Source organism: Ictidomys tridecemlineatus, chromosome 5 (assembly GCF_052094955.1).
Source record: "Ictidomys tridecemlineatus isolate mIctTri1 chromosome 5, mIctTri1.hap1, whole genome shotgun sequence".
Lineage (NCBI taxonomy): Eukaryota > Metazoa > Chordata > Mammalia > Rodentia > Sciuridae > Ictidomys > Ictidomys tridecemlineatus.
The window spans coordinates 136153788-136177199 of NC_135481.1; the positions used below are offsets into that span (position 1 = coordinate 136153788).

At 51.0% G+C, this 23412-nt stretch overlaps 1 protein-coding gene and 1 non-coding gene across 2 annotated transcripts; both read left to right on the forward strand.

Annotated features, from left to right (window-relative positions):
* The first annotated feature begins 494 nt into the window (after positions 1-494).
* Positions 495-19074, forward strand: Anpep (alanyl aminopeptidase, membrane). Its single transcript, XM_040275109.2, has 20 exons — positions 495-1257; positions 1722-1864; positions 1955-2094; positions 2542-2668; positions 2750-2904; positions 3144-3257; positions 3354-3497; positions 3679-3744; positions 3865-3930; positions 5609-5784; positions 6049-6128; positions 6984-7120; positions 7223-7278; positions 8325-8472; positions 12026-12117; positions 12557-12667; positions 12809-12976; positions 13898-14038; positions 14466-14547; positions 18483-19074. The coding sequence occupies exons 1-20, from the start codon at positions 653-655 to the stop codon at positions 18633-18635; spliced, it is 2904 nt and encodes a 967-aa protein (XP_040131043.2). The 5' UTR covers positions 495-652; the 3' UTR covers positions 18636-19074.
* On the forward strand, positions 8516-8588 carry Trnaa-ugc (transfer RNA alanine (anticodon UGC)). The gene has a single exon. It is a non-coding gene; the product is annotated as a tRNA-Ala (tRNA).
* Positions 19075-23412: the final 4338 nt, after the last annotated feature.

Below are 23412 nucleotides of genomic sequence, written 5' to 3' on the forward strand. Positions count from 1 at the left end.
AAAAACCCAGGAAAACAACTCGTTGCACTTTATTCAGGGAGCTAATTGAGGGGAAGGTTTTGGACAGAAAAGAAAAGGGAGGGGAATCGGAAGAAGGCAAGAGAGGCTAGGACCTTGTCGCTAAGGAGCCCCTGGTCTTTCCAGGGATCAGACCTAAAGGGAGGTTTCTGAGTGTTTGTGACAGGGAGCTGGGAATAGCCTTCCTTCTTCTCTGTGCATGTTCCTGATCTTGCTTCTGGGAAGTCCTTCCCTGACTCTGACTTCAATCCTGATGCTGTGCCCACCATCTCTGTTCACAGGCAGATCAGTGCCACCTGGCGGCTCCCTCTTCCTGCTGGGCCCACAGCCTACCGCCTGTCCTTCAGTCCTCCAGCCCGTCTCCCAACTGCCTGCAGCCTGTAACCAGACACCCTTTGCTTCCTACAGGCACCCCTGAGCCCAGCTCCGCACAGGTTCCTGGATCTCCTCTCTGGAGCCCTGGGCAGAGCGTGCCCCTGCCCAGGCCAGTGACCTTCGCCTGTCTGAGCCTTGGTTAATCTTTGCCCAGGCCTGTGGCGGTGGGGCTCCTCCCTCTGCAGGATATAAGTCTGGCCCAAGGCTGCTCCATTCTCTGCCCAGACTGAGCCGCCCTGAGTGCCCTGCCACCCTCACCATGGCCAAGGGCTTCTACATCTCCAAGTCCCTAGGCATCCTGGGCATCCTTCTGGGCGTGGCAGCTCTGTGTACCATCGTCGCTCTATCTGTGGTGTACGCTCAGGAGAAGAACCGGAATGCTGAGAGCTTCACCGAAGCCCCCGAAATCCCTGTGGTCTCCACTACTGCCTCGGCCACCACTGTGGACCAGAACCTTCCATGGAACCAGTACCGCCTGCCCACGTCTCTGATACCTGACTCCTACCAGGTGAAGCTGAGGCCTTACTTCACTCCCAATAAAGACGGCCTGTACATCTTTGAGGGCTCCAGCTCCGTCGTCTTCACCTGCAAGGAAGCCACCAACGTCATCATCATCCACAGCAAAAAGCTCAACTACACAAGGAAACAGGAGCACATGGTGGTCTTGCGGGGCGTGGGTGACTCCCAGCCCCCTGCCATCGACAGGACTGAGCTGGTGGAGCGTACCGAGTACCTGGTGGTACACCTCAAGGGCTACCTGGAGGTGGGCCACAAGTATCAGATGGACACCGAGTTTCAGGGGGAGCTGGCCGATGACCTGGCAGGCTTCTACCGCAGCGAATACATGGACGGCAACGTGAAAAAGTAAGTTCCCTGGGTTGGGCTGCCCCTGGGGGCAGACCTGGGTCCCAAGGCCCACCAGAGGGTTTGCATTCAAGGCCTTAGAAACTTCTGGAGCCCTGGGATGGCCCAACATTTATCTCCAGCTGTGTGGATCAGATACATACCATGTGACAGAGTGGGAGGGCTTGCCTACCCCAATTCAGGGAGCCAGGCATGAGGGACAGAGGGGTCCCTTGGACAGACAGGAAAACCAAGGCTCAGAGGAGAGAAGCTTGCTGCAGTCCCCCAGCTAATACAGGGATTTAGACTGAGTCCTCGAACCTTGATCTCTCAGCCTGCTGGCCTGCCAGGGCCCCTGGGGGAGAGCGAGGGCAGGAGCCAGGCTGGAATAGCTGCCATGCACCCCTTCCCTGGTATGTCCTAGAGCACCCTAAAAACCCCAACATTGCCCCCCAGAATACCCTCTAACACCCTGGTTTGGGCAGAGTGGTGGCCACGACACAGATGCAGGCAGCAGATGCCCGGAAATCTTTCCCATGCTTTGATGAACCTGCCATGAAGGCCCGGTTTAGCATCACGCTCATCCACCCCAAGGACTACGTGGCTCTGTCTAACATGCTTCCCAAAGGTGAGCAGATTGGTCCCGGGAGCAGGCAACATGGGGCTGGGGTGCAGGGCAGAGGGTGCACCGTCCCACACTCATATGACCCCTGCATAGGTGACAGTGTCCCATTGGAGGGAGAGCCCGACTGGTCTATCACTGAGTTCCAAACGACACCCAAGATGTCCACATACCTGTTGGCCTACATTGTCAGCGAATTCACAAAAGTGGAGACACAGTCGCCCAATAATGTCCTGGTAAGAAGCTGTGCCCATGTGTTCTGGGCCCATACTGACCCAGGCTGGAGGAATATTTCCGTTTCCTCATCCCTCTGCCGGCTTCTGAATGGTTAGGCCACTGTTTGAGTCCCAGCTCTGAGTGATCCCAGGCAAGTGTCTTAAGTTCTTTGAACCTTGGTCTCTGCATCGGAAAAATGGGAACAATAGTTCTTCATCATGAAGAAAGTTCCCGACCACAGGTGCCAGACAGATGATGGCTATGGCTCTCATTATCCCCAAAGGCCCCTCCCTAGGACCTAGGGCCCTCAGAGCACCCTAATTGTCCCCCTGCTGACCAGGCCTCTCAGTTTAACCTAGGATTGGCGTCTGGAGACCCCCCAGCCCACTGGGTCCTGTTACTCTGCCCTCTGCACCAAGATCCAAGAGGGCACTTAGCCTCCCGCCTTCCACCCTCCCATTCTGCAGATCCGGATCTGGGCTCGACCCAGTGCTATCGATGAAGGTCATGGTGATTATGCCCTGAACGTGACAGGCCCCATCCTAAACTTCTTTGCTGGGCATTATGACACACCCTACCCACTTGAAAAATCTGGTGAGTCAGGGGTCTTGAAGCGGGAGGCAGTGGGCGCAGCTCCACACCGAGGCCACCCCACCAACCGCCTCTCCTCTGCAGACCAGATAGGCCTGCCTGACTTCAACGCTGGGGCCATGGAGAACTGGGGGCTGGTGACCTACCGGGAAAACTCCCTGCTGTTTGACCCTCTGTCCTCCTCCAGCACCAACAAGGAGCGGGTGGTCACTGTGATTGCTCACGAGCTGGCCCACCAGGTAGCCAGACCCTGCACAGAGAGGGCAGAGAAGGGATCAGGGGCTTTGGGAGCAGATGGCACAGTTCCAACTCTGCCCTGAGTAGCTGAGAGGGGAAGAGGGTAGCACCTGGCGCAGTGGCAGAAGGGGCTCACCATGCTGCCAGTAGAGTGCCCGGCCTGTGCCTGGCAGCTGCCTGGGGCTTGGTAAAGTGCTGTTAGGGAGCGACGCAGATGAACCCCCTTTCCCTCCCCACTCAGTGGTTTGGGAACCTGGTGACTGTGGAATGGTGGAATGACCTATGGCTGAACGAGGGCTTTGCCTCCTACGTGGAGTACCTCGGTGCCGACTATGCAGAGCCCACCTGGAATCTGGTGAGCCAGCCGCCCTGGGGACTGGGGGGGAGGTAGAGGGATGCCTGGGTCACCCCCTCCCAGGCCAATCTCCTGATGGCCATTGGCCATCTGCAGAAAGACCTCATAGTACTGAATGACGTGTACCGTGTGATGGCTGTGGATGCCCTGGCCTCGTCCCACCCGCTGTCCACCCCTGCCGAGGAGATCAACACACCGTCCCAGATCAGTGAGCTGTTTGATGCCATCTCCTACAGCAAGGTGCTGCCCCAGCCTCCCTCTGGACCCTGAGACATGATGGGGTGTGGGGAGAGAGACAGGGATTCACCCTCCACAGGGCCTTTCCACACCTGGGGTCCTGGGGTTACCTGTCCCACACCCTTGGGGCACAGGGTCCTGGTAGCCCACAGCCTTCTGATTCTCCCTGCCGCCCCTACCCCAGGGTGCCTCGGTCCTCAGGATGCTCTCCAGCTTCCTGACAGAGAACCTATTCAAGAAAGGCCTGGCGGTGAGTATGGCACCCCTTGGCCAGCCCCTGGAGTGGGTTTCCATCAGCCCCAGTGCCCCAGCCAACCAGAGGGGAGCCTGGGGGCACTGGTCCAGTCCTCACGGTGGCCTGTCTCCACAGTCCTACCTTCATACCTTTGAGTACCAGAACACTGTCTACCAGGACCTGTGGCGTCACCTGCAGGAGGTAGGTACCTGCCAGCCCTCCCAAACCTTTCTTTTTGCCCAAAGTCCCTGGGGACAGCACATGCCTGAGAGAATGTGTCCAGATCCCCTGCTTTCCAGCCCAGACAGGTCACAGGAGCCTCAGTTACTTACCTCTGAAATGGGTGGCTTGATGGCTTCTTGAAGGAGGTTTGTGATGTCACTGGTCATGACCCCTCCTCTGCAGTCTGCTTCAGGCTCCAGCTGTGGAGCTCCATGGGGGGAGACTCAAGTTCCCCCATCCTTAATGATTGATGAGGACTTGGGCCCTCAGAGTTCACAAGTCTGGACCTTCCTCCCCCTGGAACTTTGGAGCCAGCCATTCAACTAACGAAGCGTTGCTGTTCTACCTGGGGGGAGTCACACACACGTGCCTTAGTGTGGGCCCACACTGTGCCCCGTGGGCCCCTCCCGGTGCATCTTGCATGCATCAGCACCCTCAGCACAACTCTGACCCCGTGCTCCTACCCATCTTGCATTCCAAACCTGAGCAGCCCCTATCTGTGGGGCAAACTCTGACCACCACACCCTCTGGCCTTCCCAGAAGCCACTGCTTCCTGTCCTGCCGCTCCTTGTGCTGTAGTCCTTCTTCTCCATTGTCCCATCATTTCCTCTCTGTTACCACTGCCCCCACCACTTCTCTGCAGCTGTCACCCTTGTAGCCTCCTCAGCCCCAGGACAAGGCCTGTCCCCACACCGACATCCCCTCCAGAACCCCAGACCCCGGGCTTCCTTCAGCTCCCATGGTTGCTGCTGTCCTTCTAGTCCCCATGGTCAGTCTCACCACAGTGGGAAGACCCAGGATCTGGCCACAGAGTCACAGCTTGGCTCTGTCCTGGCAAGTCTACGACCTGAAAGAAATGGGCCCCAGCGTGGTCCCCCTCCCTCATCCCCTGACTCTGTTGACAAGATGGTGCCACTGTTAGTTGTAGGTCCTCCCTCCACCTCCCTATGCCTTCCTCCCCTCCAGAGCACATCTCCACGCCTGGCCCTGTCCAGCTCCCTCCCTCTGGCTCCCTTTCTCCCTGGGTCCCTTTCTGCAGGTTCTAGGCATCTTCTCCCCTCTCAGCCTTCCTCTTTCTGAAAAGCTCTTCTGCCCTGCTCCTAGGTGCTTCTGATTATCAACACAGATTACCACTTTGTGTTGTGGTTGTAAGAGCAATGCATGAACAGGGAAAGAGGTTTTTTAGAAAGACCCAAGAAGACAACACCCCAGCGGCCCCTAACCTCCTCCCATTCCCTCTGGTCTGTGTGCACGTCCCACCCCACCGTCGTCCTGTCCTTCACCCCGGCCTGGGAGCTGGTTTTCCTCCATCTCCATCTCCTCTTCCCTCTCAGCCTCTCCATGTTGTTCAGAAGAAGCTGTGGGCACCCTGGGCACCCTTCCCTGACACACACACATGCTTTAGTGTGGGCCCACAGTGGGGGCCGTGTAGATGTGCTGCGCTGATGTGAAAGGAACCAGAGTTAGGAAGGTTCTCCAGCTTGCCCAGCACCGGGCCAGCTATGGAGAGGCAGAACCAAATGGGGACTTTAGCTCCTGCCTCCCACACAGGTGGCACCATGGGGTAGAGGCTGGAATCTGCAGGGGCTACCCTGGGTAGGTGGGGACTGAAGAACGGCAGTCCACTGATGGCCATGCTCTTGCCTTCTGCCCACAGGCAGTGGACAATCAGTCAGAAGTCAATCTCCCTGACCGTGTGAGCAATATCATGGACCGCTGGATCCTGCAGATGGGCTTTCCAGTCATCACCGTGGACACCAGCAAAGGGGAAATCTCCCAGGAGCACTTCCTCCTTGACCCTGAGTCCAATGTCACCCGCCCCTCCCAGTTCGAGTGAGCCCCGAGGCCCAGGCCCAGTGAAGTGAGGTGGGCGGGGCAGAGGGAGGTTGCTGGGAAGGCCTCCTGACCACCGTAGGACCTGGCCTACTGTGCTCCCAGCCCTGGTGGCTGGACACAGGCTCGCTCTCTAGGGACAAGAAGATGGAAGCACTTTGTGCCAGAGTTGCACAGAAGCTGGAAGCCGGGCAGGACCACTGTTTGCTAGCAATATCGAGAGCTGTCGCCTCTTGCCCCTAACCTCTGACTCTCTTGCTGCAGCTACCTGTGGATTGTGCCCATCACATCTATCAGAAATGGCGTAGAGCAGGATACATACTGGCTAAAGAGTGTCCAGAAAGGTAATCCAGCCCTGCCCCAGTGGGAGGAGCCCCACCCCATACTTCTAGCTCCTGGCTCACGTTCCAGGGATTGGAGTGCGACTAAAGTGGTTTCCATTCTTATTTCAACAAATGGAGCTGACTTCTTTGGTTGTAATGTCTACTTCGCTGCTGTCCAGCTGTGTGACGTTGGTTAAGTTACCATCTCTCACTGGTCTCCATTACCTTGTCTATAAAGTGGAGCTAAGAATAGTACCTAGGAGCTGGGGATGTGGCTCAAGCGGTAGTGCGCTTGCCTGGCTGGTGTGCGGCCTGGGTTCAATTCTCAGCACCACATACAAACAAAGATATTGTGTCCGCCGATAACTAAAAAAATAAATATTAAAATTCTCTCTCTAAAAAAAAAAAAGAATAGTACCTATTCCTTTAGGTCATGTGAAGATTAAATGAGAATTCACGGCTGGCAATGTAGCTCAACAGAGTACTTTGCCCCGTACTGCAAAGAGAAAGAGAGAGAGAGAGAGAGAGAGAGAGAGAGAGAGAGAGAGAGAGAATTCACATAAAATGCATAAACAACGCCTGGTACATGGAATGAGCAGCACTACTTGGCCAGGCACTAAGGAAGTGAAGGTCAAGGCATGTCATTTTCAGCCTTAGCCAACTATAGGTAAAGGGAGGGCAAATGCGGTTAAAGACATCCTGGCACTGTGTTCAGGGATTTGCAGGGATAAGGTCAGGAATATGGAGACAGAGAGATTCAGTTTCCTGCGGAGGTTGGGGAAGGCTTCCTGGAAGAGGTGAGCTGTGTTGTAGAAGAAGAAGAGGGTCAGGTAGGCCCAGGGATCAGACCCTGCAAGCTCTGCTCTCTCCCTACAGACCAGCACGAGCAGTTTAGAACGTCCTCAGACAATGAATGGGTCCTGCTGAACCTCAACGTGACCGGCTATTACCTGGTGAATTACGACGAAAGCAACTGGAAGAAGATTCAGACTCAATTGCAGACAAATCTGTCGGTGGGTATCTCCCCCGCCCTCGCCCCAGGATGGACCACCAGACCTGCCCCACCCCCTGCAGCTGGCAGTGCACACTGAGGGGGCACATTGTCTTCCCTCCAGGCCATCCCTGTCATCAATCGGGCTCAGGTGATCCATGATTCCTTCAATTTGGCCAGGTGAGTGTCCTCATGGGCTCCGTTGGGCTGAGGCCCTGTGGCTGACTATAGGATGGGAGCCGGGCTTCCTCCACGGCCCTGGACGCATGCCAGGCACTGTGCAGAGGGCTCCCTGCACACCCTCCCTCTGTCCCCACATGCCCATTTCACAGATGAAGGATCTGACACTTAGAATCACACCACCTGGCTGCAGGTCACATGGTAGCCCAGGGTGGCCAGACTCAGGCCTGTGCAGTGCTCTGCTCATATCCTACTCCCAGACACCCAGCTTTTCCTGGGCACTGACTGTGTGCCAGACCACTATGCTAGGTGCTAAAGTAAACCTGAGGTGGGCGGGACAGCGGGGATACTGCACAGATAAACAAGTACTTATTTAGCTTATACTCTGTTTGCAGCGGGTTGCTAATTCTTTGACCTGAGCCACCCATAGACATGGACATTTGTGGATCAATGTGCACCAATGAGGGCCTAGAGGAGGGCAGAAGAGAAAGCACTGACTTCTGGTCCTTTTTTTTTTTTTTTGTACTGGGAATTGAACCCAGGGGTGCTTTACCACTGAACTTTATCCCCAGCCCTTTTTATTTCTAATTTTGAGGACAGGATCTTGCTAAGTTGGTTAAGACCTTCCTAAATTGCTGAGGCTGGCCTGGAAATTATGATCCTCCTGCCTCAGTCTCCCCTGTTGCTGGGATTGCAAGTGTGCACCACCATACCTGGTGCTTTTTGTCTCACTTCTGTCTCTTATGAGCTGTGTGGCCTTGAGCAAGTCAGTTTATTTCTGTGAGCCTCAGTTTCTTCATCTATAAAATGGGGATGATAAGGGAATGTGAATGGCACTGGGTCAGTGTGAGGGTCTGATTTATACTCCCGTATCACTCCTTCCCTCATGGCAAGTACTTGAGCTGGCTTAGCTGGGACCCTGGGAGGGGGGCAGGGAGAGGGCAGGGGTCCAGGGTCCAGATGCATCTTGAGAGCTTGGGCTATGGTTCTCCAGGTGTGCTGGGCTGGGTAGGGGTGCTTACTTGGTCCCTTCTCTTGGTCCACAGTGCTGGAAGGATCCCTGTCACTCTAGCGCTGGACAACACTCTTTTCCTGATTCAAGAGACAGAGTACATGCCCTGGGAGGCTGCCCTAAGCAGCCTGAACTACTTCAAGCTCATGTTTGACCGCTTCGAGGTCTACGGTCCCATGAAGGTACAGAGTCGAAGGGTGGGGTTCAAGAACCAGTTCAGAGGCTGGGGATATGGCTCAGTTGGTAGAGTGCTTGCCTTGCATGCACAAGGCCCTGGGTTCAATCCCCAGCACCACCAAAAAAAAAAAAAAAAAAAAAAGAAGTTACTAGAAGTATCACCTGGTCACGGTCTTTCCTGAGAGCAGGCCTGGCCACAAGGTGAACGAGAGTGGGTGGGGCACAGGAAAGACAGACTGCTAGCAAAGCTTGCTTTTGGAAGGCACAGAATTAGCCTTTGTTCTGGGAGACTGAAGACCCCTGTGGCCTTGGCAGCCCTTTCTCAGCCCCAGTTAACCCCTCTGTAAGGTGAGCAACCCTGCTTGCCCAGCCAGCAGGGCACACTGGTTTTAACAGCCTTTGATATATTTTAATTCAGAACACAGGGGCCTACTTTAGGGTTGATTCTCCCACCTAGGACATGAAAAAAGAAACTGGAGCTTGTTCAGGATGAAGGTACAGCATTGCAGCATTGCTTATTTTAAAAAAAGAAAAAATGAACGGCTGGACACGTTGGTCCACATCTGTAATCCCAGTTATTTGGGACTCTGTCTCAAAAATAAAACAAAAAGGGCTGGTAGCTCAGTTGGGCATTGGTTCAGATAAACTAGAATATCCATTTGAAGGAGTATTACATAGTCACGAGATCATTCTTGAAGAGTTTTTTTTTTTAATATTTTTAAAATAATCTCTTAACATCCTGTTTTGGTAAATGAAGTTTTAACTCTTGCCTGCCTTCCCTGGGATTCTTTTGTCCTTCTAACATAGTTGCGTTACAGTCCTTGGTGAAATCAATATTTGGCATTTGGTTTATTAAAATTATTTAAATATTCTCTGCCTAGCCACCTAGAGTACTATATTTGTATTTTTCTTCTTCTTTTTTTCTGTACACCTTCACAGACCTGTCAGGTCATTTGTGGGTGTTTTTTTTTCCTGGCCTGGTCAGCCCCCCTGCTCAGAGGACCCCTCTCCAGGGTTGCACCTTCTGCTTTCTGAACACCATGGATTCTTTCCTGGGTTTTCTCTTTCCTAGGGGAGTACATTTTCCAGAAGTTTTGAGAAAGGGTCATGAGAACAGGTTTTCTGGGGTAGTTTGTCTGAAACATCTTTATTCCAGCTTAGAGTTCAGCCAGGTTTAGAAATTTCTAGATTGGAAGTTACTCCTCAGAATGTTTAAGGTCTTGCCCTATTGACATCAGGTTCCCCTCATTGCTGCTGAAGAGCCCAGAACCTTTCCCATTTCTAGATCTTGGAATGTGGCCAGTTTTCCATCGTCTGGAAGCTTCTGGGCTCCCCCCTCTCTGTCCTGGTGCTCCTTGGTTTGGGTCTTTTCTCATTCTCCTTTTTTTTTCCAACATGGACTCTCGGGTCCTGCGGTGAACGTTCCTGCATCACTTCCCTAAACTCTCTTCCCTTGTTTTCCAGTTGTCTCTTTCTGCATCCCGTCAATACCTCTTACTTCTCTTGCGTTGGCCTCTAGCTTTCTGATCTCTTCTCTGTTCCGGCTTGTTGACTTGAACCCTCTGGGAGGGTTCCCCTAGATTTTGCACATCCCTTCACCTAGAGAAAGTTTCCATATCTTTTTTCATGTTCCAGAATTTCTGAGTGCTTTTTCTGGTTCCAGTGTCCTATGTGATGTGATGCCTTCTGTTCATTCTTGGAGGATATTTATTGTCGTCTTTTTGAAGTTTTCTTTTTCTTCCCTTATTTCCGCTGAGTTTTCTGTTTGTTTTGGTCTCCTTTCAAGTTGGAGGCTGAACTTCCCTTTGGATTTCAGAGTGAGGCAATAAAAGCTGATTGGAAGCCATGCTTGCTTTGGCAGCACAAATATTAAAATTGGAACAATATGAAGAAGGCTCATGGGGGCCCCTGCACAAGGTTGTGAAATCATTAAGTGTTCCTTTTCTAATTTTGATATTGGGAATTAAACCCAGGGGTGCTTTACCACTGAGCTACATCCTCATTTTTCTTTTGAGATCGGGCTTCTGATGGGGTTGCTGAGGGTCTTGCTAAGTTGCTGAAACTGCCCTTGAACTTGTGATCCTCCTGCCTCAACCTCCCAAATCCCTGGGATTACAGGCATGTGCCACTGCGCCCATCAAGCAAGCATGCCATGTTTTTAAAAATTGAAAAGAGATTGGAAGCTCCATGGAGAAGAGGAGTTTGTGTTCTGGGCAGGTTCTTATTGCAGGGTGACCTGGTGGAATTGGGAACCCTCAAAAATTAAGGACTGGGGGTTTAACCTAGAGAGGGAGCATGTGCTTAGTGTGCAAGACCCTGGGTTCAATTCCCAGCACCAAAAACAAACAAATATATATATACCTCTGACCCTCTTTGCCACCCTTCCCACTGTGTCTCGTGACCCCACATCTGGAGCTCCTCTGGCCCAGTGTCTTTCATAAGGAGAGTGGAGAGGTGTCACCTGCTACAAGGGAAGTGGGGCCTCGAGGTTGACCCACCCCTTCTGCAGGGTTTAGTTCCCGTCTCCATGTTGGTCGTCCCTGTGTTGTCCCTAACATGCAGCTCCCAGGCCTCCTCAGAACAGTCCGTTCGATTCTGAGCAAGTTCCCCTACTGCAGCCACCCAACTGCAAACTCTCCCTCTCTGTCATGCCTGGTTCATCTCCCTCTGAGCTTCTCAGCTGCCTCAACTCTGCCGATGTCGTGCCCACCACTGAGTCTGCTGTCCTCTTTGAGGGTTGCTTCCTTTTACCTTTGGGTGTGGGTTCCGCTTGGCCCAGACGTCCATCAGCCATGTTGGACCAGAGTCTGCGAAGGATTTTAATGACATGGTGTAGGGCTGACATTACAAGGTTAAGTAAAAAGAGCAGCATGCACAATGATAGACGCACTAAGTCAAAATGAAAAATAATGTAGAAATAAGAAGGAATAAAGGACCAATTTGGAAATCATAGTTTGGTGGGCTTCTGGGTGTGTTTTATTTTCTGCAAATGCTTTCCTTTCTTTTCTAAATTCCCCACCATAAGCATGTATCTGAGGGGAAAACCCAGACCTTTATTTTAAGAAACGGCATTGCTTAGACACACCGGGCATAGGGGCGCATGCTGTAATCCCAGCATCTGGGAGGCTGAGGCAGGAGGATTGAGAGTTCAAAGCAGGCTCAGCAACTTAGCAAGGACCTAAGCAACTCAGCGAGACTCTGTCTCTAAATAAATATTAAAAAGTAGTTAAATGTCCCTGGGTTCCATCCCCAGTACCAAAGAAAGAAAGAAAGGTAGTGGGGAGAGGGAAGGAAAGAAGGCAGGAAGGGAGGGAGGGAGGGAACTCTGTTGCTTAGACAAAGAGGGTTAGAACTGGCTAAGACTGTGACAAGACTGTCAGTGGAGTGGTCTAAACCTAGCCATGTGCTCGCCCACTGGGGGCTGTCCAGCTATGGGCAAAACCCTGACCCCTCTCCTTACCAGCCTCCCCTCTACCTCCTGCCCACCCGACTGAAGTCCTGGGGGCCCTGACTGGTCAGCGCCACTCTTCAGAGCTCTTCGTGTGTTCTTTTTCTCAGAACTACCTGAAGAAGCAAGTGTCCCCCCTCTTCGACTACTACCGAAACCTCACCGACTTCTGGACCCAGAGGCCACCAACCCTCATGGAACAGTGAGTGTGACTCTCATGGGTTTGGAAGGCAGGACTGACCCGGGGGGTCGAAAGCCATGCCTGGCGGGGCTCTCCCCTGGACCTCTGAACACCTGGCCCAGGCGAGGCCACCAGCAAAGAGAGACACCTGCCCAGGAGCGGGGATCCTTGTGGCCTGTGATCCTTTGTATAATCTGGCTTCATTATACAAAGGCTTGGACTAAACCTTCTGAGGTCACCCCACCAGCTTGGAGTCACCAGCTTCCAGGTGTTGAAACTGGCACTGGAGCCTGTGCCTACCCCTGTGGTTCCCCGGGCGGCTTTGAGAATCAAGGAAATTCAGGGCCAAGGTGGAAGAAAACAGGGAGAGTCCCAGAAAGTCCGGTGGGCCGGGAGGTATGTCAGGAGTAACTCGCCAGCAGTCTGGGCCAGATGTGCTAATCATGTTACCCTGGGACAGATACAATGAGGTTAATGCCATCTCCACTGCCTGCGCCAATGGGATCGAGGAATGTGAGACAATGGTCACCAACCTTTTCAAGGAGTGGATGAAAAACCCCGCCGTCAACCCGTGAGTGTCTCGCCCGCCTCTCCTCGGCCAGCCCTTATCTGTCTCTCAAGTGGGTTGGGAGCCCACAGCCCTGTCCTGAGCTGCCCCTCACTCCCCCCTCCCTGCTGCTGCTCTGCACTTGACACCCCCACCCCACAACAGGATCCACCCCAACCTGCGGTCCACCGTCTACTGCAACGCCATCTCCCAGGGTGGTGAGGAGGAGTGGGAGTTCGCCTGGCAGCAGTTCAGAAACGCCACCCTGGTAAATGAGGCTGACAAACTCCGAGCAGCCCTGGCCTGCACTAACGAGGTGTGGCTCCTGAACAGGTGAGCTGGGAAGGGCGGGGCTGCTCCCCACCTGGAAAACCTTCCAGGTCTCTGCTGTCCTCACAGGGCCCTCACACTGGCCTCACGAACCTGTGCAGTATTTCCCCCCATTTTACAGATGAGGACACTGAGCCTCAGAGAAGCAAAGCATCTGACCCAGAGACCACGAGCTTTAATGAATGACAGAGCCAAGATTCAAACCCGGGTCTGGGCCCATGTCCTGTGCTTTTTTAATAGCTGTGGCCTTTTGGCCCTTACATGACAACACATCTTCCTCTCTGTCAAGGGCTCTGGCCTGGCTGATCCTGTCCTGGACATCCAGCCAGGCACCCCTTCAAGCCCTCGAATGAGGGTTCCTCACTCCCTCTGTGTGCCTCATCTGTCATAACCTGGACCCCCATCAAGAAGAGCCACCGTCAGTGTCACCCTACCTTGTGCCAGGGCTCAGGACTCTAATACTCCTTCCTTCCTTTATTCATTTAAAAAAAAAATATTTGCAAGCTGGTACAGTGGTGCGTGCCTGTAATCCCAGTGACTTGGGAGGCTGAGGCAGGAGGATTCCAAGTTTGAGACCAACCTGGGCATCTTAGTGAGACCCAGTCTCAAAGTAAAAAATAAAAAGGGCTGGAGAGGGGGCTCAGTGTTAAAGCGCTCCTGAGTTCAGTCACCAGTACCCCTACCAGGCATACCTTTGGCATAGCCAGTGAGCCTGTGACCCTGCTTAGGTGACTCAAGTTTCCTATCTACAGAGAGAGGTAGGATCAAGGGGTCCATTAGTCTTTGACACCACAAGGGGATGTTGAGAAGACACAGGAGAAGGTGATGGGTGTGAGAGCAGGGTGCTTTGCAGTTGGGGTTCTCTCTGTGTCGTCTGACTGCAGCCCTTGGAGTGGTCACTATCTTAGCATCCTGCCCTTCCAGATACCTCAGCTACACCCTGAACCCTGACTACATCCGGAAGCAGGACGCTGTCTCCACTATCACCAGCATCACCAACAATGTCATAGGGCAAACTCTGGTCTGGGATTTTGTCAGGAGCAACTGGAAGAAGCTCTTTGAGGAGTGAGTCTGTGGTGAGGGTGTCAGGGCAGCAAGTATCAAGGCTGGGGTGCCTGGGTGTTCAGTGTGTGGGGGATGCCCCAGGAAGAGGGGGCACTGGGCAGGAGCCGTCCACCATGAACCCAGCTTGGGGCCCGGGGTGGGAGGCAGGCATGGAAAGACAGTGAGGTATGGGTTGTCCGTTTTCCCACTTGGAAAAAAAATGTGACTGCTAGAAGTCTCTAGAAAGAGGAGAGTCAGGGACACTGCAGACAAACCTGTGTTCAAGTCCCAATTCCCCAACATCCCTGTGGCACCTCCTTGGGCATATCATTTCATTTCAGCCATGCTCAAAGATTCCCAGGGCAGTCTTGAGGCTTCAGTCTTGGCTGCCAGGTAATGCGCCCTCGTCCTGGGCCGCGCTCACTGCACCCTTCTCTCCACCCTGCAGTTATGGCGGTGGCTCCTTCTCCTTCTCCAACCTCATCCAGGCGGTGACCCGGCGATTCTCCACCGAGTATGAGCTGCAGCAGGTAAGAAGCTGTCCCCCAGCCTGGACTCAGCCGAGGCACTTCCCAGCCTAAGGTGGCAGCCACCACTCAGCCTCAATGTCTATCACAGGGACTATGAGATGAATGGCCAGACTTTGTGTCTGTCACAGGGAGCCCGGGCTGAGCAGCCAGACTTTGTAAATACTGGCAATTCTGTCAGAAAAAAAAAAGCATATTGGAATTTTAAAAATATATTTATTGGGGGCTGGGGTTGTAGCTCAGAGGTAGAGCACTCGCCTACCATGTGTGAGGCACCGGGTTCGATCCTTAGCACCACATAAAAATAAAGATATTGTCTACCTATAACTAAAAAATAAATATTAAAATATATATATTCAAATGTATGAATTGCCACGATCTTGTAATGTCATGTGTAGCTAATAAAAAAAATATATATTTTTTACTGAGTGATTGAGACAAGGTCTCATAATGTAACCCAGACTGGCCTGAAACTCATGGGTTCAAGTGATCTTTCTGCCTCAGCCTCCTGAGTAGCCAGGACTATGTATCCAGCTACCTTTTTTTCCAAAAAGTGAGATATAATTCATGTACCATAAAACTCGCCACTTTAAGAACTTTTTTAGTATATTTGCAAGATTTATATAGCCATTGCTACTAACTCCAGAACATTTTTATCATTCCCTCCCCAAAGAAACCCCCCCAGCTCCTGGCAACCACTAATCTACTTTTTGTGTCTATGATGGATTTGTCTTTTCTGGACATTTTGTAAAATGGAATCATATAATGATGACCATTTTCGTGGCTTCTGTCACTTGGATAGTGGGTGGTTTCCACTTTTGGGGTTATCATGAATAGTACTGCTGTAAACATTCATGGGAATTTTTTTGTGCAAACACATGTGTTTTCACTTCTCTTGGGTATACACCTAGCAGTGGGGTTGCCACTCAGGCAATTGCTGTATGCTTAGCTTTTTTAGAAACTGCCAAAACGTTTTTCAAAGCAACTGCAACATTCCCGGGAGCAATGCATGTGGGTTAAATTTCTCTCCATCTTTAGTATCATTATGCCTTTGAGTTGCATTTCCCTAGTGACTAACAACATGATGTAGAGCACCTTTTTGTGTGGTTATTGACCATTTGTGTATCTTTGCAGCAGTTTCTATTCAAATCCTTTGCCCATTTTAAAATTGGGTTATAGCTGAGCATGGTGGCACACACCTGTAATCCCAGTGGCTTGGGAGTCTGAGGCAGGAGGATTTCGAGTTCAAAGTCAGCTTCAGCAACTGCAAGGTGCTAAGCAACTCAGTGAGACCCTGTCTCTAAATAAAATACAAAATAGGGCTGGGGATGTGGATCAATGGTCAAGTTCCCCTGAGTTCAATCCCTGGTAACCCTACCCCACCCCCTGAAAAAAAAACAAAAAAAAAAAAACTGGGATACTTAGCGCAGGCCTGTGATCCCTGACTCCAGAGGCTGAGGCAGGAGGATCACAAATTCAAGGCCAGTCTCAGCAACTTAGAGAGAACCTGTCTCAAACTAAAAAGGGATGAGGTTGTAGCTCATTGGTAGAGAGCCCCTGGGTTCAACTGGGGCCCCCCTGACAAAATTTTTGTGTATGTGTGTGTGTTTGTCTTTTTATTGTTAAGAGCTCTTTATATATCTTGAACACTAAATTCTTTTACCTGACACATGATTTGCAGAGATTTTCTCCCATTCTGAGGATTGTCTTTTTCCCTCTCTTGATAGTGTCTTTTGAAACTCAAGTTTTTAATTTTCAGGAAATTTGATTAATCAATTTTTTTTGGTTGGTTGTGCTCTAGGTGTCGTATCTGAGAAACAATTGCCTAACCCAAGGTCACAAACTTTTATACCTATGGAATTTTAAAAGAGTTTTATTGCTTTTACTCTTATATGCAGCCATTTGATCATTTTGACTTTTTTTTTTTTGCATGGTGAGAGGTGGGGTCCAACTTCATTTATTTGCATGTATGTGGCTAAGCCCTTGTCTCAGCACCATTTGTTAAAAGACTCTTCCCCACTGAATACTTTTGGCAAACTTGTTGAAATCATTTGACTATAAATGTAAGGATTTACAGCTAGAGTCTCAATTCCATTTCATTGACCTTCCTTTCTTTCTTTATTCCTTCCTTCCTCCCCCCCCCCTCTGTCTTTCTTCTAGGGATTGAACTCAGGGGTGCATCCCCAGCCCTTTTTTTGGATTTCATTTAGAGACAGGGTCTCAATGAGTTGCTAAGTGCCTGGCTAAATTGCTGAGACTTCCTGTCTCAGCCTTCTGAGCAGCTAGGATTACAGACATACACCATGGGCTGGCTTTGATATGTATTTCTATCTGATGACAGCACCATACTGTCTTGATCATTGTGGGTCAGACCTACAAAGAAATTGATGTGAGTGAAATTGAAATTGGTGTGAGTCCTCCAATTTTGTTCATTTTCAAAATTGTTTTGGTTATTCTGGGATCCTTGCTTGCATTACCTTCTGAATTTTAAGATTGGTTTGTCAATTTCTGTAAAAAAAAAAAAAAAAGCAGTTGGGATTTTAATAGGAATTGTATTGAATTTCTTTATCAATTTGGGGATTATTGAATTTTTAAATTTTTACTTTTTTAATTTTAATTTTTGTCTAACACATGCTAGGCAAGCATCCTACCACTGAATTATTTCCCCAGCCCCTTATAGACATCTTAATAAGATTAAATCTTCCAACCCGTGAACACAGATTTTACTTTTTGGTCCTGTTTTCCTTTTATTTAGATGTTCTTTAATTACCTTCAATAGTGTTTTGTAGTTTTAACCAAAGTTTCAAGTCTTGTGCTGCTTCTGTCAAATTTATTCCTAAGTATTTTAGGTTTTGATGCTATTATAAATGGAATTTTTAAATTTCATTTTCAGACTTCATTGCCAGTGTGTAGGAGTACATTTGATTTTTATACATTGTTCTTGTATTTTACAACTTTGATAAATTGATTAGTAGCTCACTGGGGATTGAACCTAGGCCTTCCATCATGCTAGGCAAGCGCGTTACCACTGAGCTACATCTCAACCCTTCTAGTTCATTTATGCATTTCTTAAAGGTTCTGTGTACACAAAATCATGTTATATGTTATCTGTGAACAGAGAGAGTTTTATTTGTTCCTTTTCAGATATCTTTTATTCCATTTTCTTACCTAATTGACCTGGCTAGAGTCTCTAGTACTGATACCTCTTTAATGTGTAATAGTATGTCTGTCTGGTTTTGGAGGGTACTGGGGATTGAATCCAAGGCTTCACCCTACTACTGAGTGACACACTCACTCCCACCCTTTTTTAAAGCTACATATTTATTGAAGCAACTGGAACACTTATGGTTTAGAAATTTCCACATGTTTGAATTGACTGTTGCTTCCATGTGGCGTTTTTTAATTTGTCCCTTTCTCCCTTCTTGATTGGATTGAGATTATACAGGAGGATCAACTCAATAAAATATTGCAAAGAGAAGGCCAGATCCCTTCCCCGAGCCAAGCTTTGCCTGAGGCTGTCATTTTGCAACCTCTGGATAGATTAGAACTTTGCCCCAGGAGAGGTGAAGGACTGGCCCTCCCTGTCCAGGGATCAGGGTGTAGTCTCCAGTCCAGGCTACCTCCAGGTGGTAGTGAGAAGCCTGAGGACTGGGAGACCCTCTCCTGTCCTCCAGGCTGTTTGAGAGACCTCTATTGGAACCTGGTATAGTGGCACTTCCCTGTAATCCCAGCTACTCAGGAGGCTGAGGCTGGAGGATCACAAGTTCAAGGACAGCCTCAACAACTTAGTGAGACCCTACCTCAAAAAATAAAAAATAAAAAAAAAGGGTTGGGGATGTAGCTCAGTGGTAGAGCACCCCTAGGTTCAATCCCCAGTCTTCTCCAACCCCTCAAAAAAAGATCCAGTTTGGAACTGACCATCTTTGTTTTCCTGGCAGCTGGAGAAGTTCAAGATGGAGAACATGGACACTGGCTTTGGCTCAGGCACCCGGGCTCTGGAGCAAGCCCTGGAGAAGACGAAAGCCAATATCAAGTGGGTGAAGGAAAACAAGGAGACAGTGCTCAAGTGGTTCACAGAAAGAAGCCAATAATTGTTCCTGGTCCTCAAGCCACCTGGCCCCTAGTGAGGTGCCCATGACTCTCTGTCCCACCAGTCTGTGGCAGGGCCTCCATTTTCAGAGCCGGAGACACCAGTGTCCTCCCCTCAATGACGAAGTCTCTGGCCTGTGAGGCCTCTAGTTTCTAATAGCCAGGCTGTCACAAGCACCTCCCAGCCCCTGCCCCTTGTGCCAATCCCACCCCAGGCCCGGCATGGCACCTGTCACCCAGGGCCCTGGGGATGATCTCAGGGAAGCCCAGCTCTAGGGCCAGATGAGCAGAAGCCCTTGATGGACAATGGACGGTCTTGAGGGAGCCGCCCTGAACATTCTCTCACCTTCCCCACAAGACCCCAAAACTGAGGAATCAACAGGGCACCAGATCTGTATATTTTTTTCTAAGCGAAAATGTAAATAAAGGATTTCTAGATGAGCTTCCAGACATTACCAAGCAGGAGCACGAGTGGGTTAGCTGGGAGGCAGGACGCTGGGGTGCACGGGATGCACTATGGGGCTGGGACCCCAAAGAGCAAAGGAGAGGAGAGATGCCCAGCCTGCCAGCCCTCCCTACACCTGTGCAACGGTGTCTGCCTGCAGGTGCATTTCTTCCCAATTCTGCTGGCAGGATTGAGGTGCTGGGTGCTAGGAAATTCCTCAGAGATGGAGGTTGGACAACTGTGGACACAGTGGCTCCCACAGGTGATGTGAGCTAGAGCAGCTGTGGTGCCAAGCACAGAGCAGGTCCTGGCAGAGTGGAAGGTTTTTTAGAAGCACCCACCCTACACGAGGCAAGGGAGCAGGAAGCCAACTGCACCACTTTCCCTGCACTTCCACAACACCAGGGGCCTTGGGATAGTTGGGGAAAGGGTCAATGCATTGAAAGCAGAAAACCCAGGGTCCCAAGCCTGCACCACCACTCACTGGCCAAGGGCATGTCCCACCACCTCTCCAGACTCCATGGCGGGGTGGGATATCAATTTGTCAACAGGCTGTTTTGTAGAATGGAACGCAGAAGAGAGTTGGGAGTAGAGGCAGGCAAGCCACCAAGGGAGCTATACCTCACCAGGAGTCAGGGCTGCAATCTGCAGGCCACCTCTGGCAGTTGGTGGTCTATGCTGAGAAGGTCTGAGGCTCCACTGTGCACACTGACCCTGTGGGGCATCTCTTGGCAAAGGGAGCCAGGTTGTAGGGCGCTCACTCTGGCCTCAGCTCCACTGGGCCCCGTGAACATAAAGGATGGTGAGAGGGGAAGAAGGAAGTAACAAGACAGCCGCAGGCTTTCCTTGGGGGGTCACCTCCACTGATACCCACAAGCTCCCCAGCTGGAATCTTGAAGGTCTGGCCTCAGATGGTGGCCCAGACACTCTTTTGGAGCAAGGGATCTAAACTCCTGAGTCTCGGTTTCCTCCTCCACACAATGAAGACAATAAAGGAGCCTGTTGTGGATTTAGGGAGCACTTGGCCTGACACATGACAAGGAGTGTGACATCCTTGGCTGGAGGCCCCAGCAGCTGTCCTCTCACCCTCTCTTCCAGGGAGTGAGAAGCAGGCCTCTGAGACCAGGGAGGCCCTGGCTCTCCACTGCCATTTGCACATCAAAGGGTAGGGCGGGCCAAGGGACAGAGGCCAGCCTGGGTGCTGGGACTGTCCAGGAGGCTCCCTGGGCTGCTCCAAATTAACTCCTTTGGCCCCTCAGCTCTGGGCCAGCCCTTCCTGTCGCCAGTACCCAGCAGTCATGGCTGGCACTTGACCTTCTAAGGACCAACTGGGGAGAGGGCCAGCTTCCCCATCTTGGGTCCCTAGGGGGCTCTGTGCTCAGGGACATTGCAGGGGAGGGTTTGCCTGTAGAGAGACAAGAGTCAGCTTAATCCTATTACTCTCTGTGCCTGGCTCTGACTGAGCTGTTTATCTGTCACTAAGTGAAAACTTTTCTCAGCTTTTTATTTTTATTTATTTATTTATTGGTACCAGGGGTTGAACCCAGGGGCGCTTTAACCCTGAGCCACATCCCCAGCCCTTTTTCAGAGACAGAGTCTCACTGAGTTGCTTAGGGCCTTGCTAAGTTGCCGAGGCTGGCTTTAAACTCTCTCTCTCTTTTTTTTTTTTTTTTAAGAGAGAGAGAGAAGAGAGAAGAGAGAGAGAGAGAGAGAGAGAGAGAGAGAGAGAGAGAGAGAGAGAGAGAGAGAATTTTAATATTTATTTTTTAGTTCTCGGCGGACACAACATCTTTGTTTGTATGTGGTGCTGAGGATCGAACCCGGGCCGCATGCATGCCAGGCTAGCGCGCTACCACTTGAGCCACATCCCCAGCCCTGGCTTCAAACTCTCCATCCTCCTGCCTCAGCATCCTGAGCTGCTGGGATTACAGGCACGCCATTGAGGCTGGCCAGCTTATTTCATTATTTATTTTTGGTGTTCTGGGGTGGAACCCAGCACCTCGCATGCTAGGCAAGCACTCTACCCCTTGTCCTACACATCCAGCCCTGACTATTTTATTGATAAGGAAACTGAGACACGGGGAGCTTAAATCAAAAGGCAGTGCCACTGGAACCCAGCACTTGACTCTGATCTTGCAAATCCTCCACTCAGAGCTGCAGCAGGATCTGTGATAGTCACACTGATATGCTTGTGTCACTGGTCCACTTAACAATGCTTACAGTCAAAAGGCTCCGTATAGCTGGAGGAAACCAGTACCCTGGTATACAGGAAACCAGTCCCCTATATATAGCGAGGACACCCGAAGCCAAAGATCTGCTTGCAAAGCCTTGGTCAAGGTCACAAAGTAGAAACTAACTAGAACTCAGGCTGCTGGCTCCTTGTCTGGCACTCTGCCTGCCCTAGGCCAGCAAGAATGAAAGGTGCTGGGCGTTGGCAGGCGGCAGCCCAGTGGCTTCTCAGACCTAGTGCTGGACACTGAGATGACATTTCAGCAAAGCCCTGGACCTGAGCCAAGCATTTCACTGCTCCCAGCCTCAGCTGTCCATGTGCAAAACTGGAGTGTCTGCTACACTGCAGGTCGTTGAAAGACCTGAGCGAGGTACTCAGCCAGTGTCCAGTCTCTTATGACTGGGGACTGGGGTTGCCAGGAAGGTGTGGATGGACTAGTCAACCTGTGCAGGACATAGGTGTCAGCCCCTCTCTCTACCCTGCTGGCACTTAGCAGACAGGTGCAGACCAGGGAGACCTGCCTAGGACACAGCCATGGACAAGAGACTAGATGGGGGTCAGGAGCAATGAGAGTTGCCACTTTGAGAGGTGGGACTGAGCCTTTCCTTCCAGTGAGGGAGCACGAGGATAGAGAATTACCCTAAGCCCTCCTGGGCCCAGTTCTTCTCAATCCAGCGGCATCTTGGATGTCTCCCAGGCAATTTTAGCTGGTGATGTTTCCTGCTTGGATGGCTTAGGGTCCTCTTTTCTGCCTTTGAGTGCCTTAGAAGAACAAGGCTGTCAAATTCCAGAAGATGCTTATATCGGGCTACAGCTGTGGGGCTGGTCCTCTTGGACTCCACTAGGGCTTGCACACAGCCTGGGAGCGGGGAAACATGGCCATGGAGGGCCTCCCCTGCCTCTGCAAGACTAGCCCAGGTTGGTGAGAGCCCCTGTCTGGTTCTGCCTGTGGTGCAGAGTTGTGCGAGACTGTGGAGCCAAGATCCTGAGTCTTTGGGGAAAGGAGAGAGCACTGGGCAAGGAGTTAGGGGCCTGAGGTCCACACCTAGTTGGGGGATTATGGGAAGTTGCTCCTCTCCCTGGTCCTCAGTTTCCTCTGCAATGAAATTAAGAGGTGTAGAATATCTATTGCTTCCCAACCTGGCTCGTCCTCAGAATCCTCTGGAAAGGATCTTGGGAAACTGATGTATTGAATCACGCTCTCAGAGACGGACCCTGGACCTAGATGGCTCAGTATGCAGCCAGGTTTTCCCAAAGCCACTTGTCATCTCTTAGGTCACAGGACTCTGCTTAGTTACTCATTTTACTGAGTACTTACTATGTGCCAAGCCTAAGAACTCTGAGAGTAAGGTCTCTTAGCTCCATCGCACAGTTGGAAAAAACAAGCCTCGGGGAGGTTTTAAAGTTTGCTGATGGTTACACTTCCAGTAAAAGCCTAATGGAATGTGCTCTTAGGTCCATAAGGCCTGTCTCCATCTTTCTGCTCTAACCTTGATTAGGGTTCTCTCTTCCTTTGAGGATGACTAACAGTCCCTGAGGATGAGAGGGACCTGGGCCAGAAACCAGATTCCTTCAAAGTTTTGAGGAAGAAGATACCTCAGTGATCACTTAAGCCAGTTCTTCCTTTAGGAGATGAGAAAATGGGCTCAGAGAGGAAGTGACGTGCCCAATGTCCCAGGGCATCTCAGCAAGCAATGGGCTGTCATGAGAGCCAAATGCAAGGCCCTGAATGTGGCCAAGAACTCAGGTTAAGGAAATCAGGCAACTTCCTTCCTCCCTTTCTCTCAGCCTGAACTGTCACAGTGGCCTCCCTGCCTGCTCCTTTGGTGTGAAGCAGGCAACAGGCCAAGTGTACCCTTGGCCAGATCACCCCTACTCCAAACCATCAGTGCCTCCTGCCACCCAGGAGAGAGGCCAAATTCCTATAACACCCCCACAGAGCTCTGCACACCTTGGGCTCCTTCTCCAATTTGTTACTTTCCCCATCAACTGGAGATACCAGCAGCCTCTGTCCTCACTTGGCTCATGCTGTTCTTTCCCAAGTCTCTCTTCCTTTGCCTGGCAAACTCCTACACATCTTCCAACACCCAGTCCCAAGGTTACG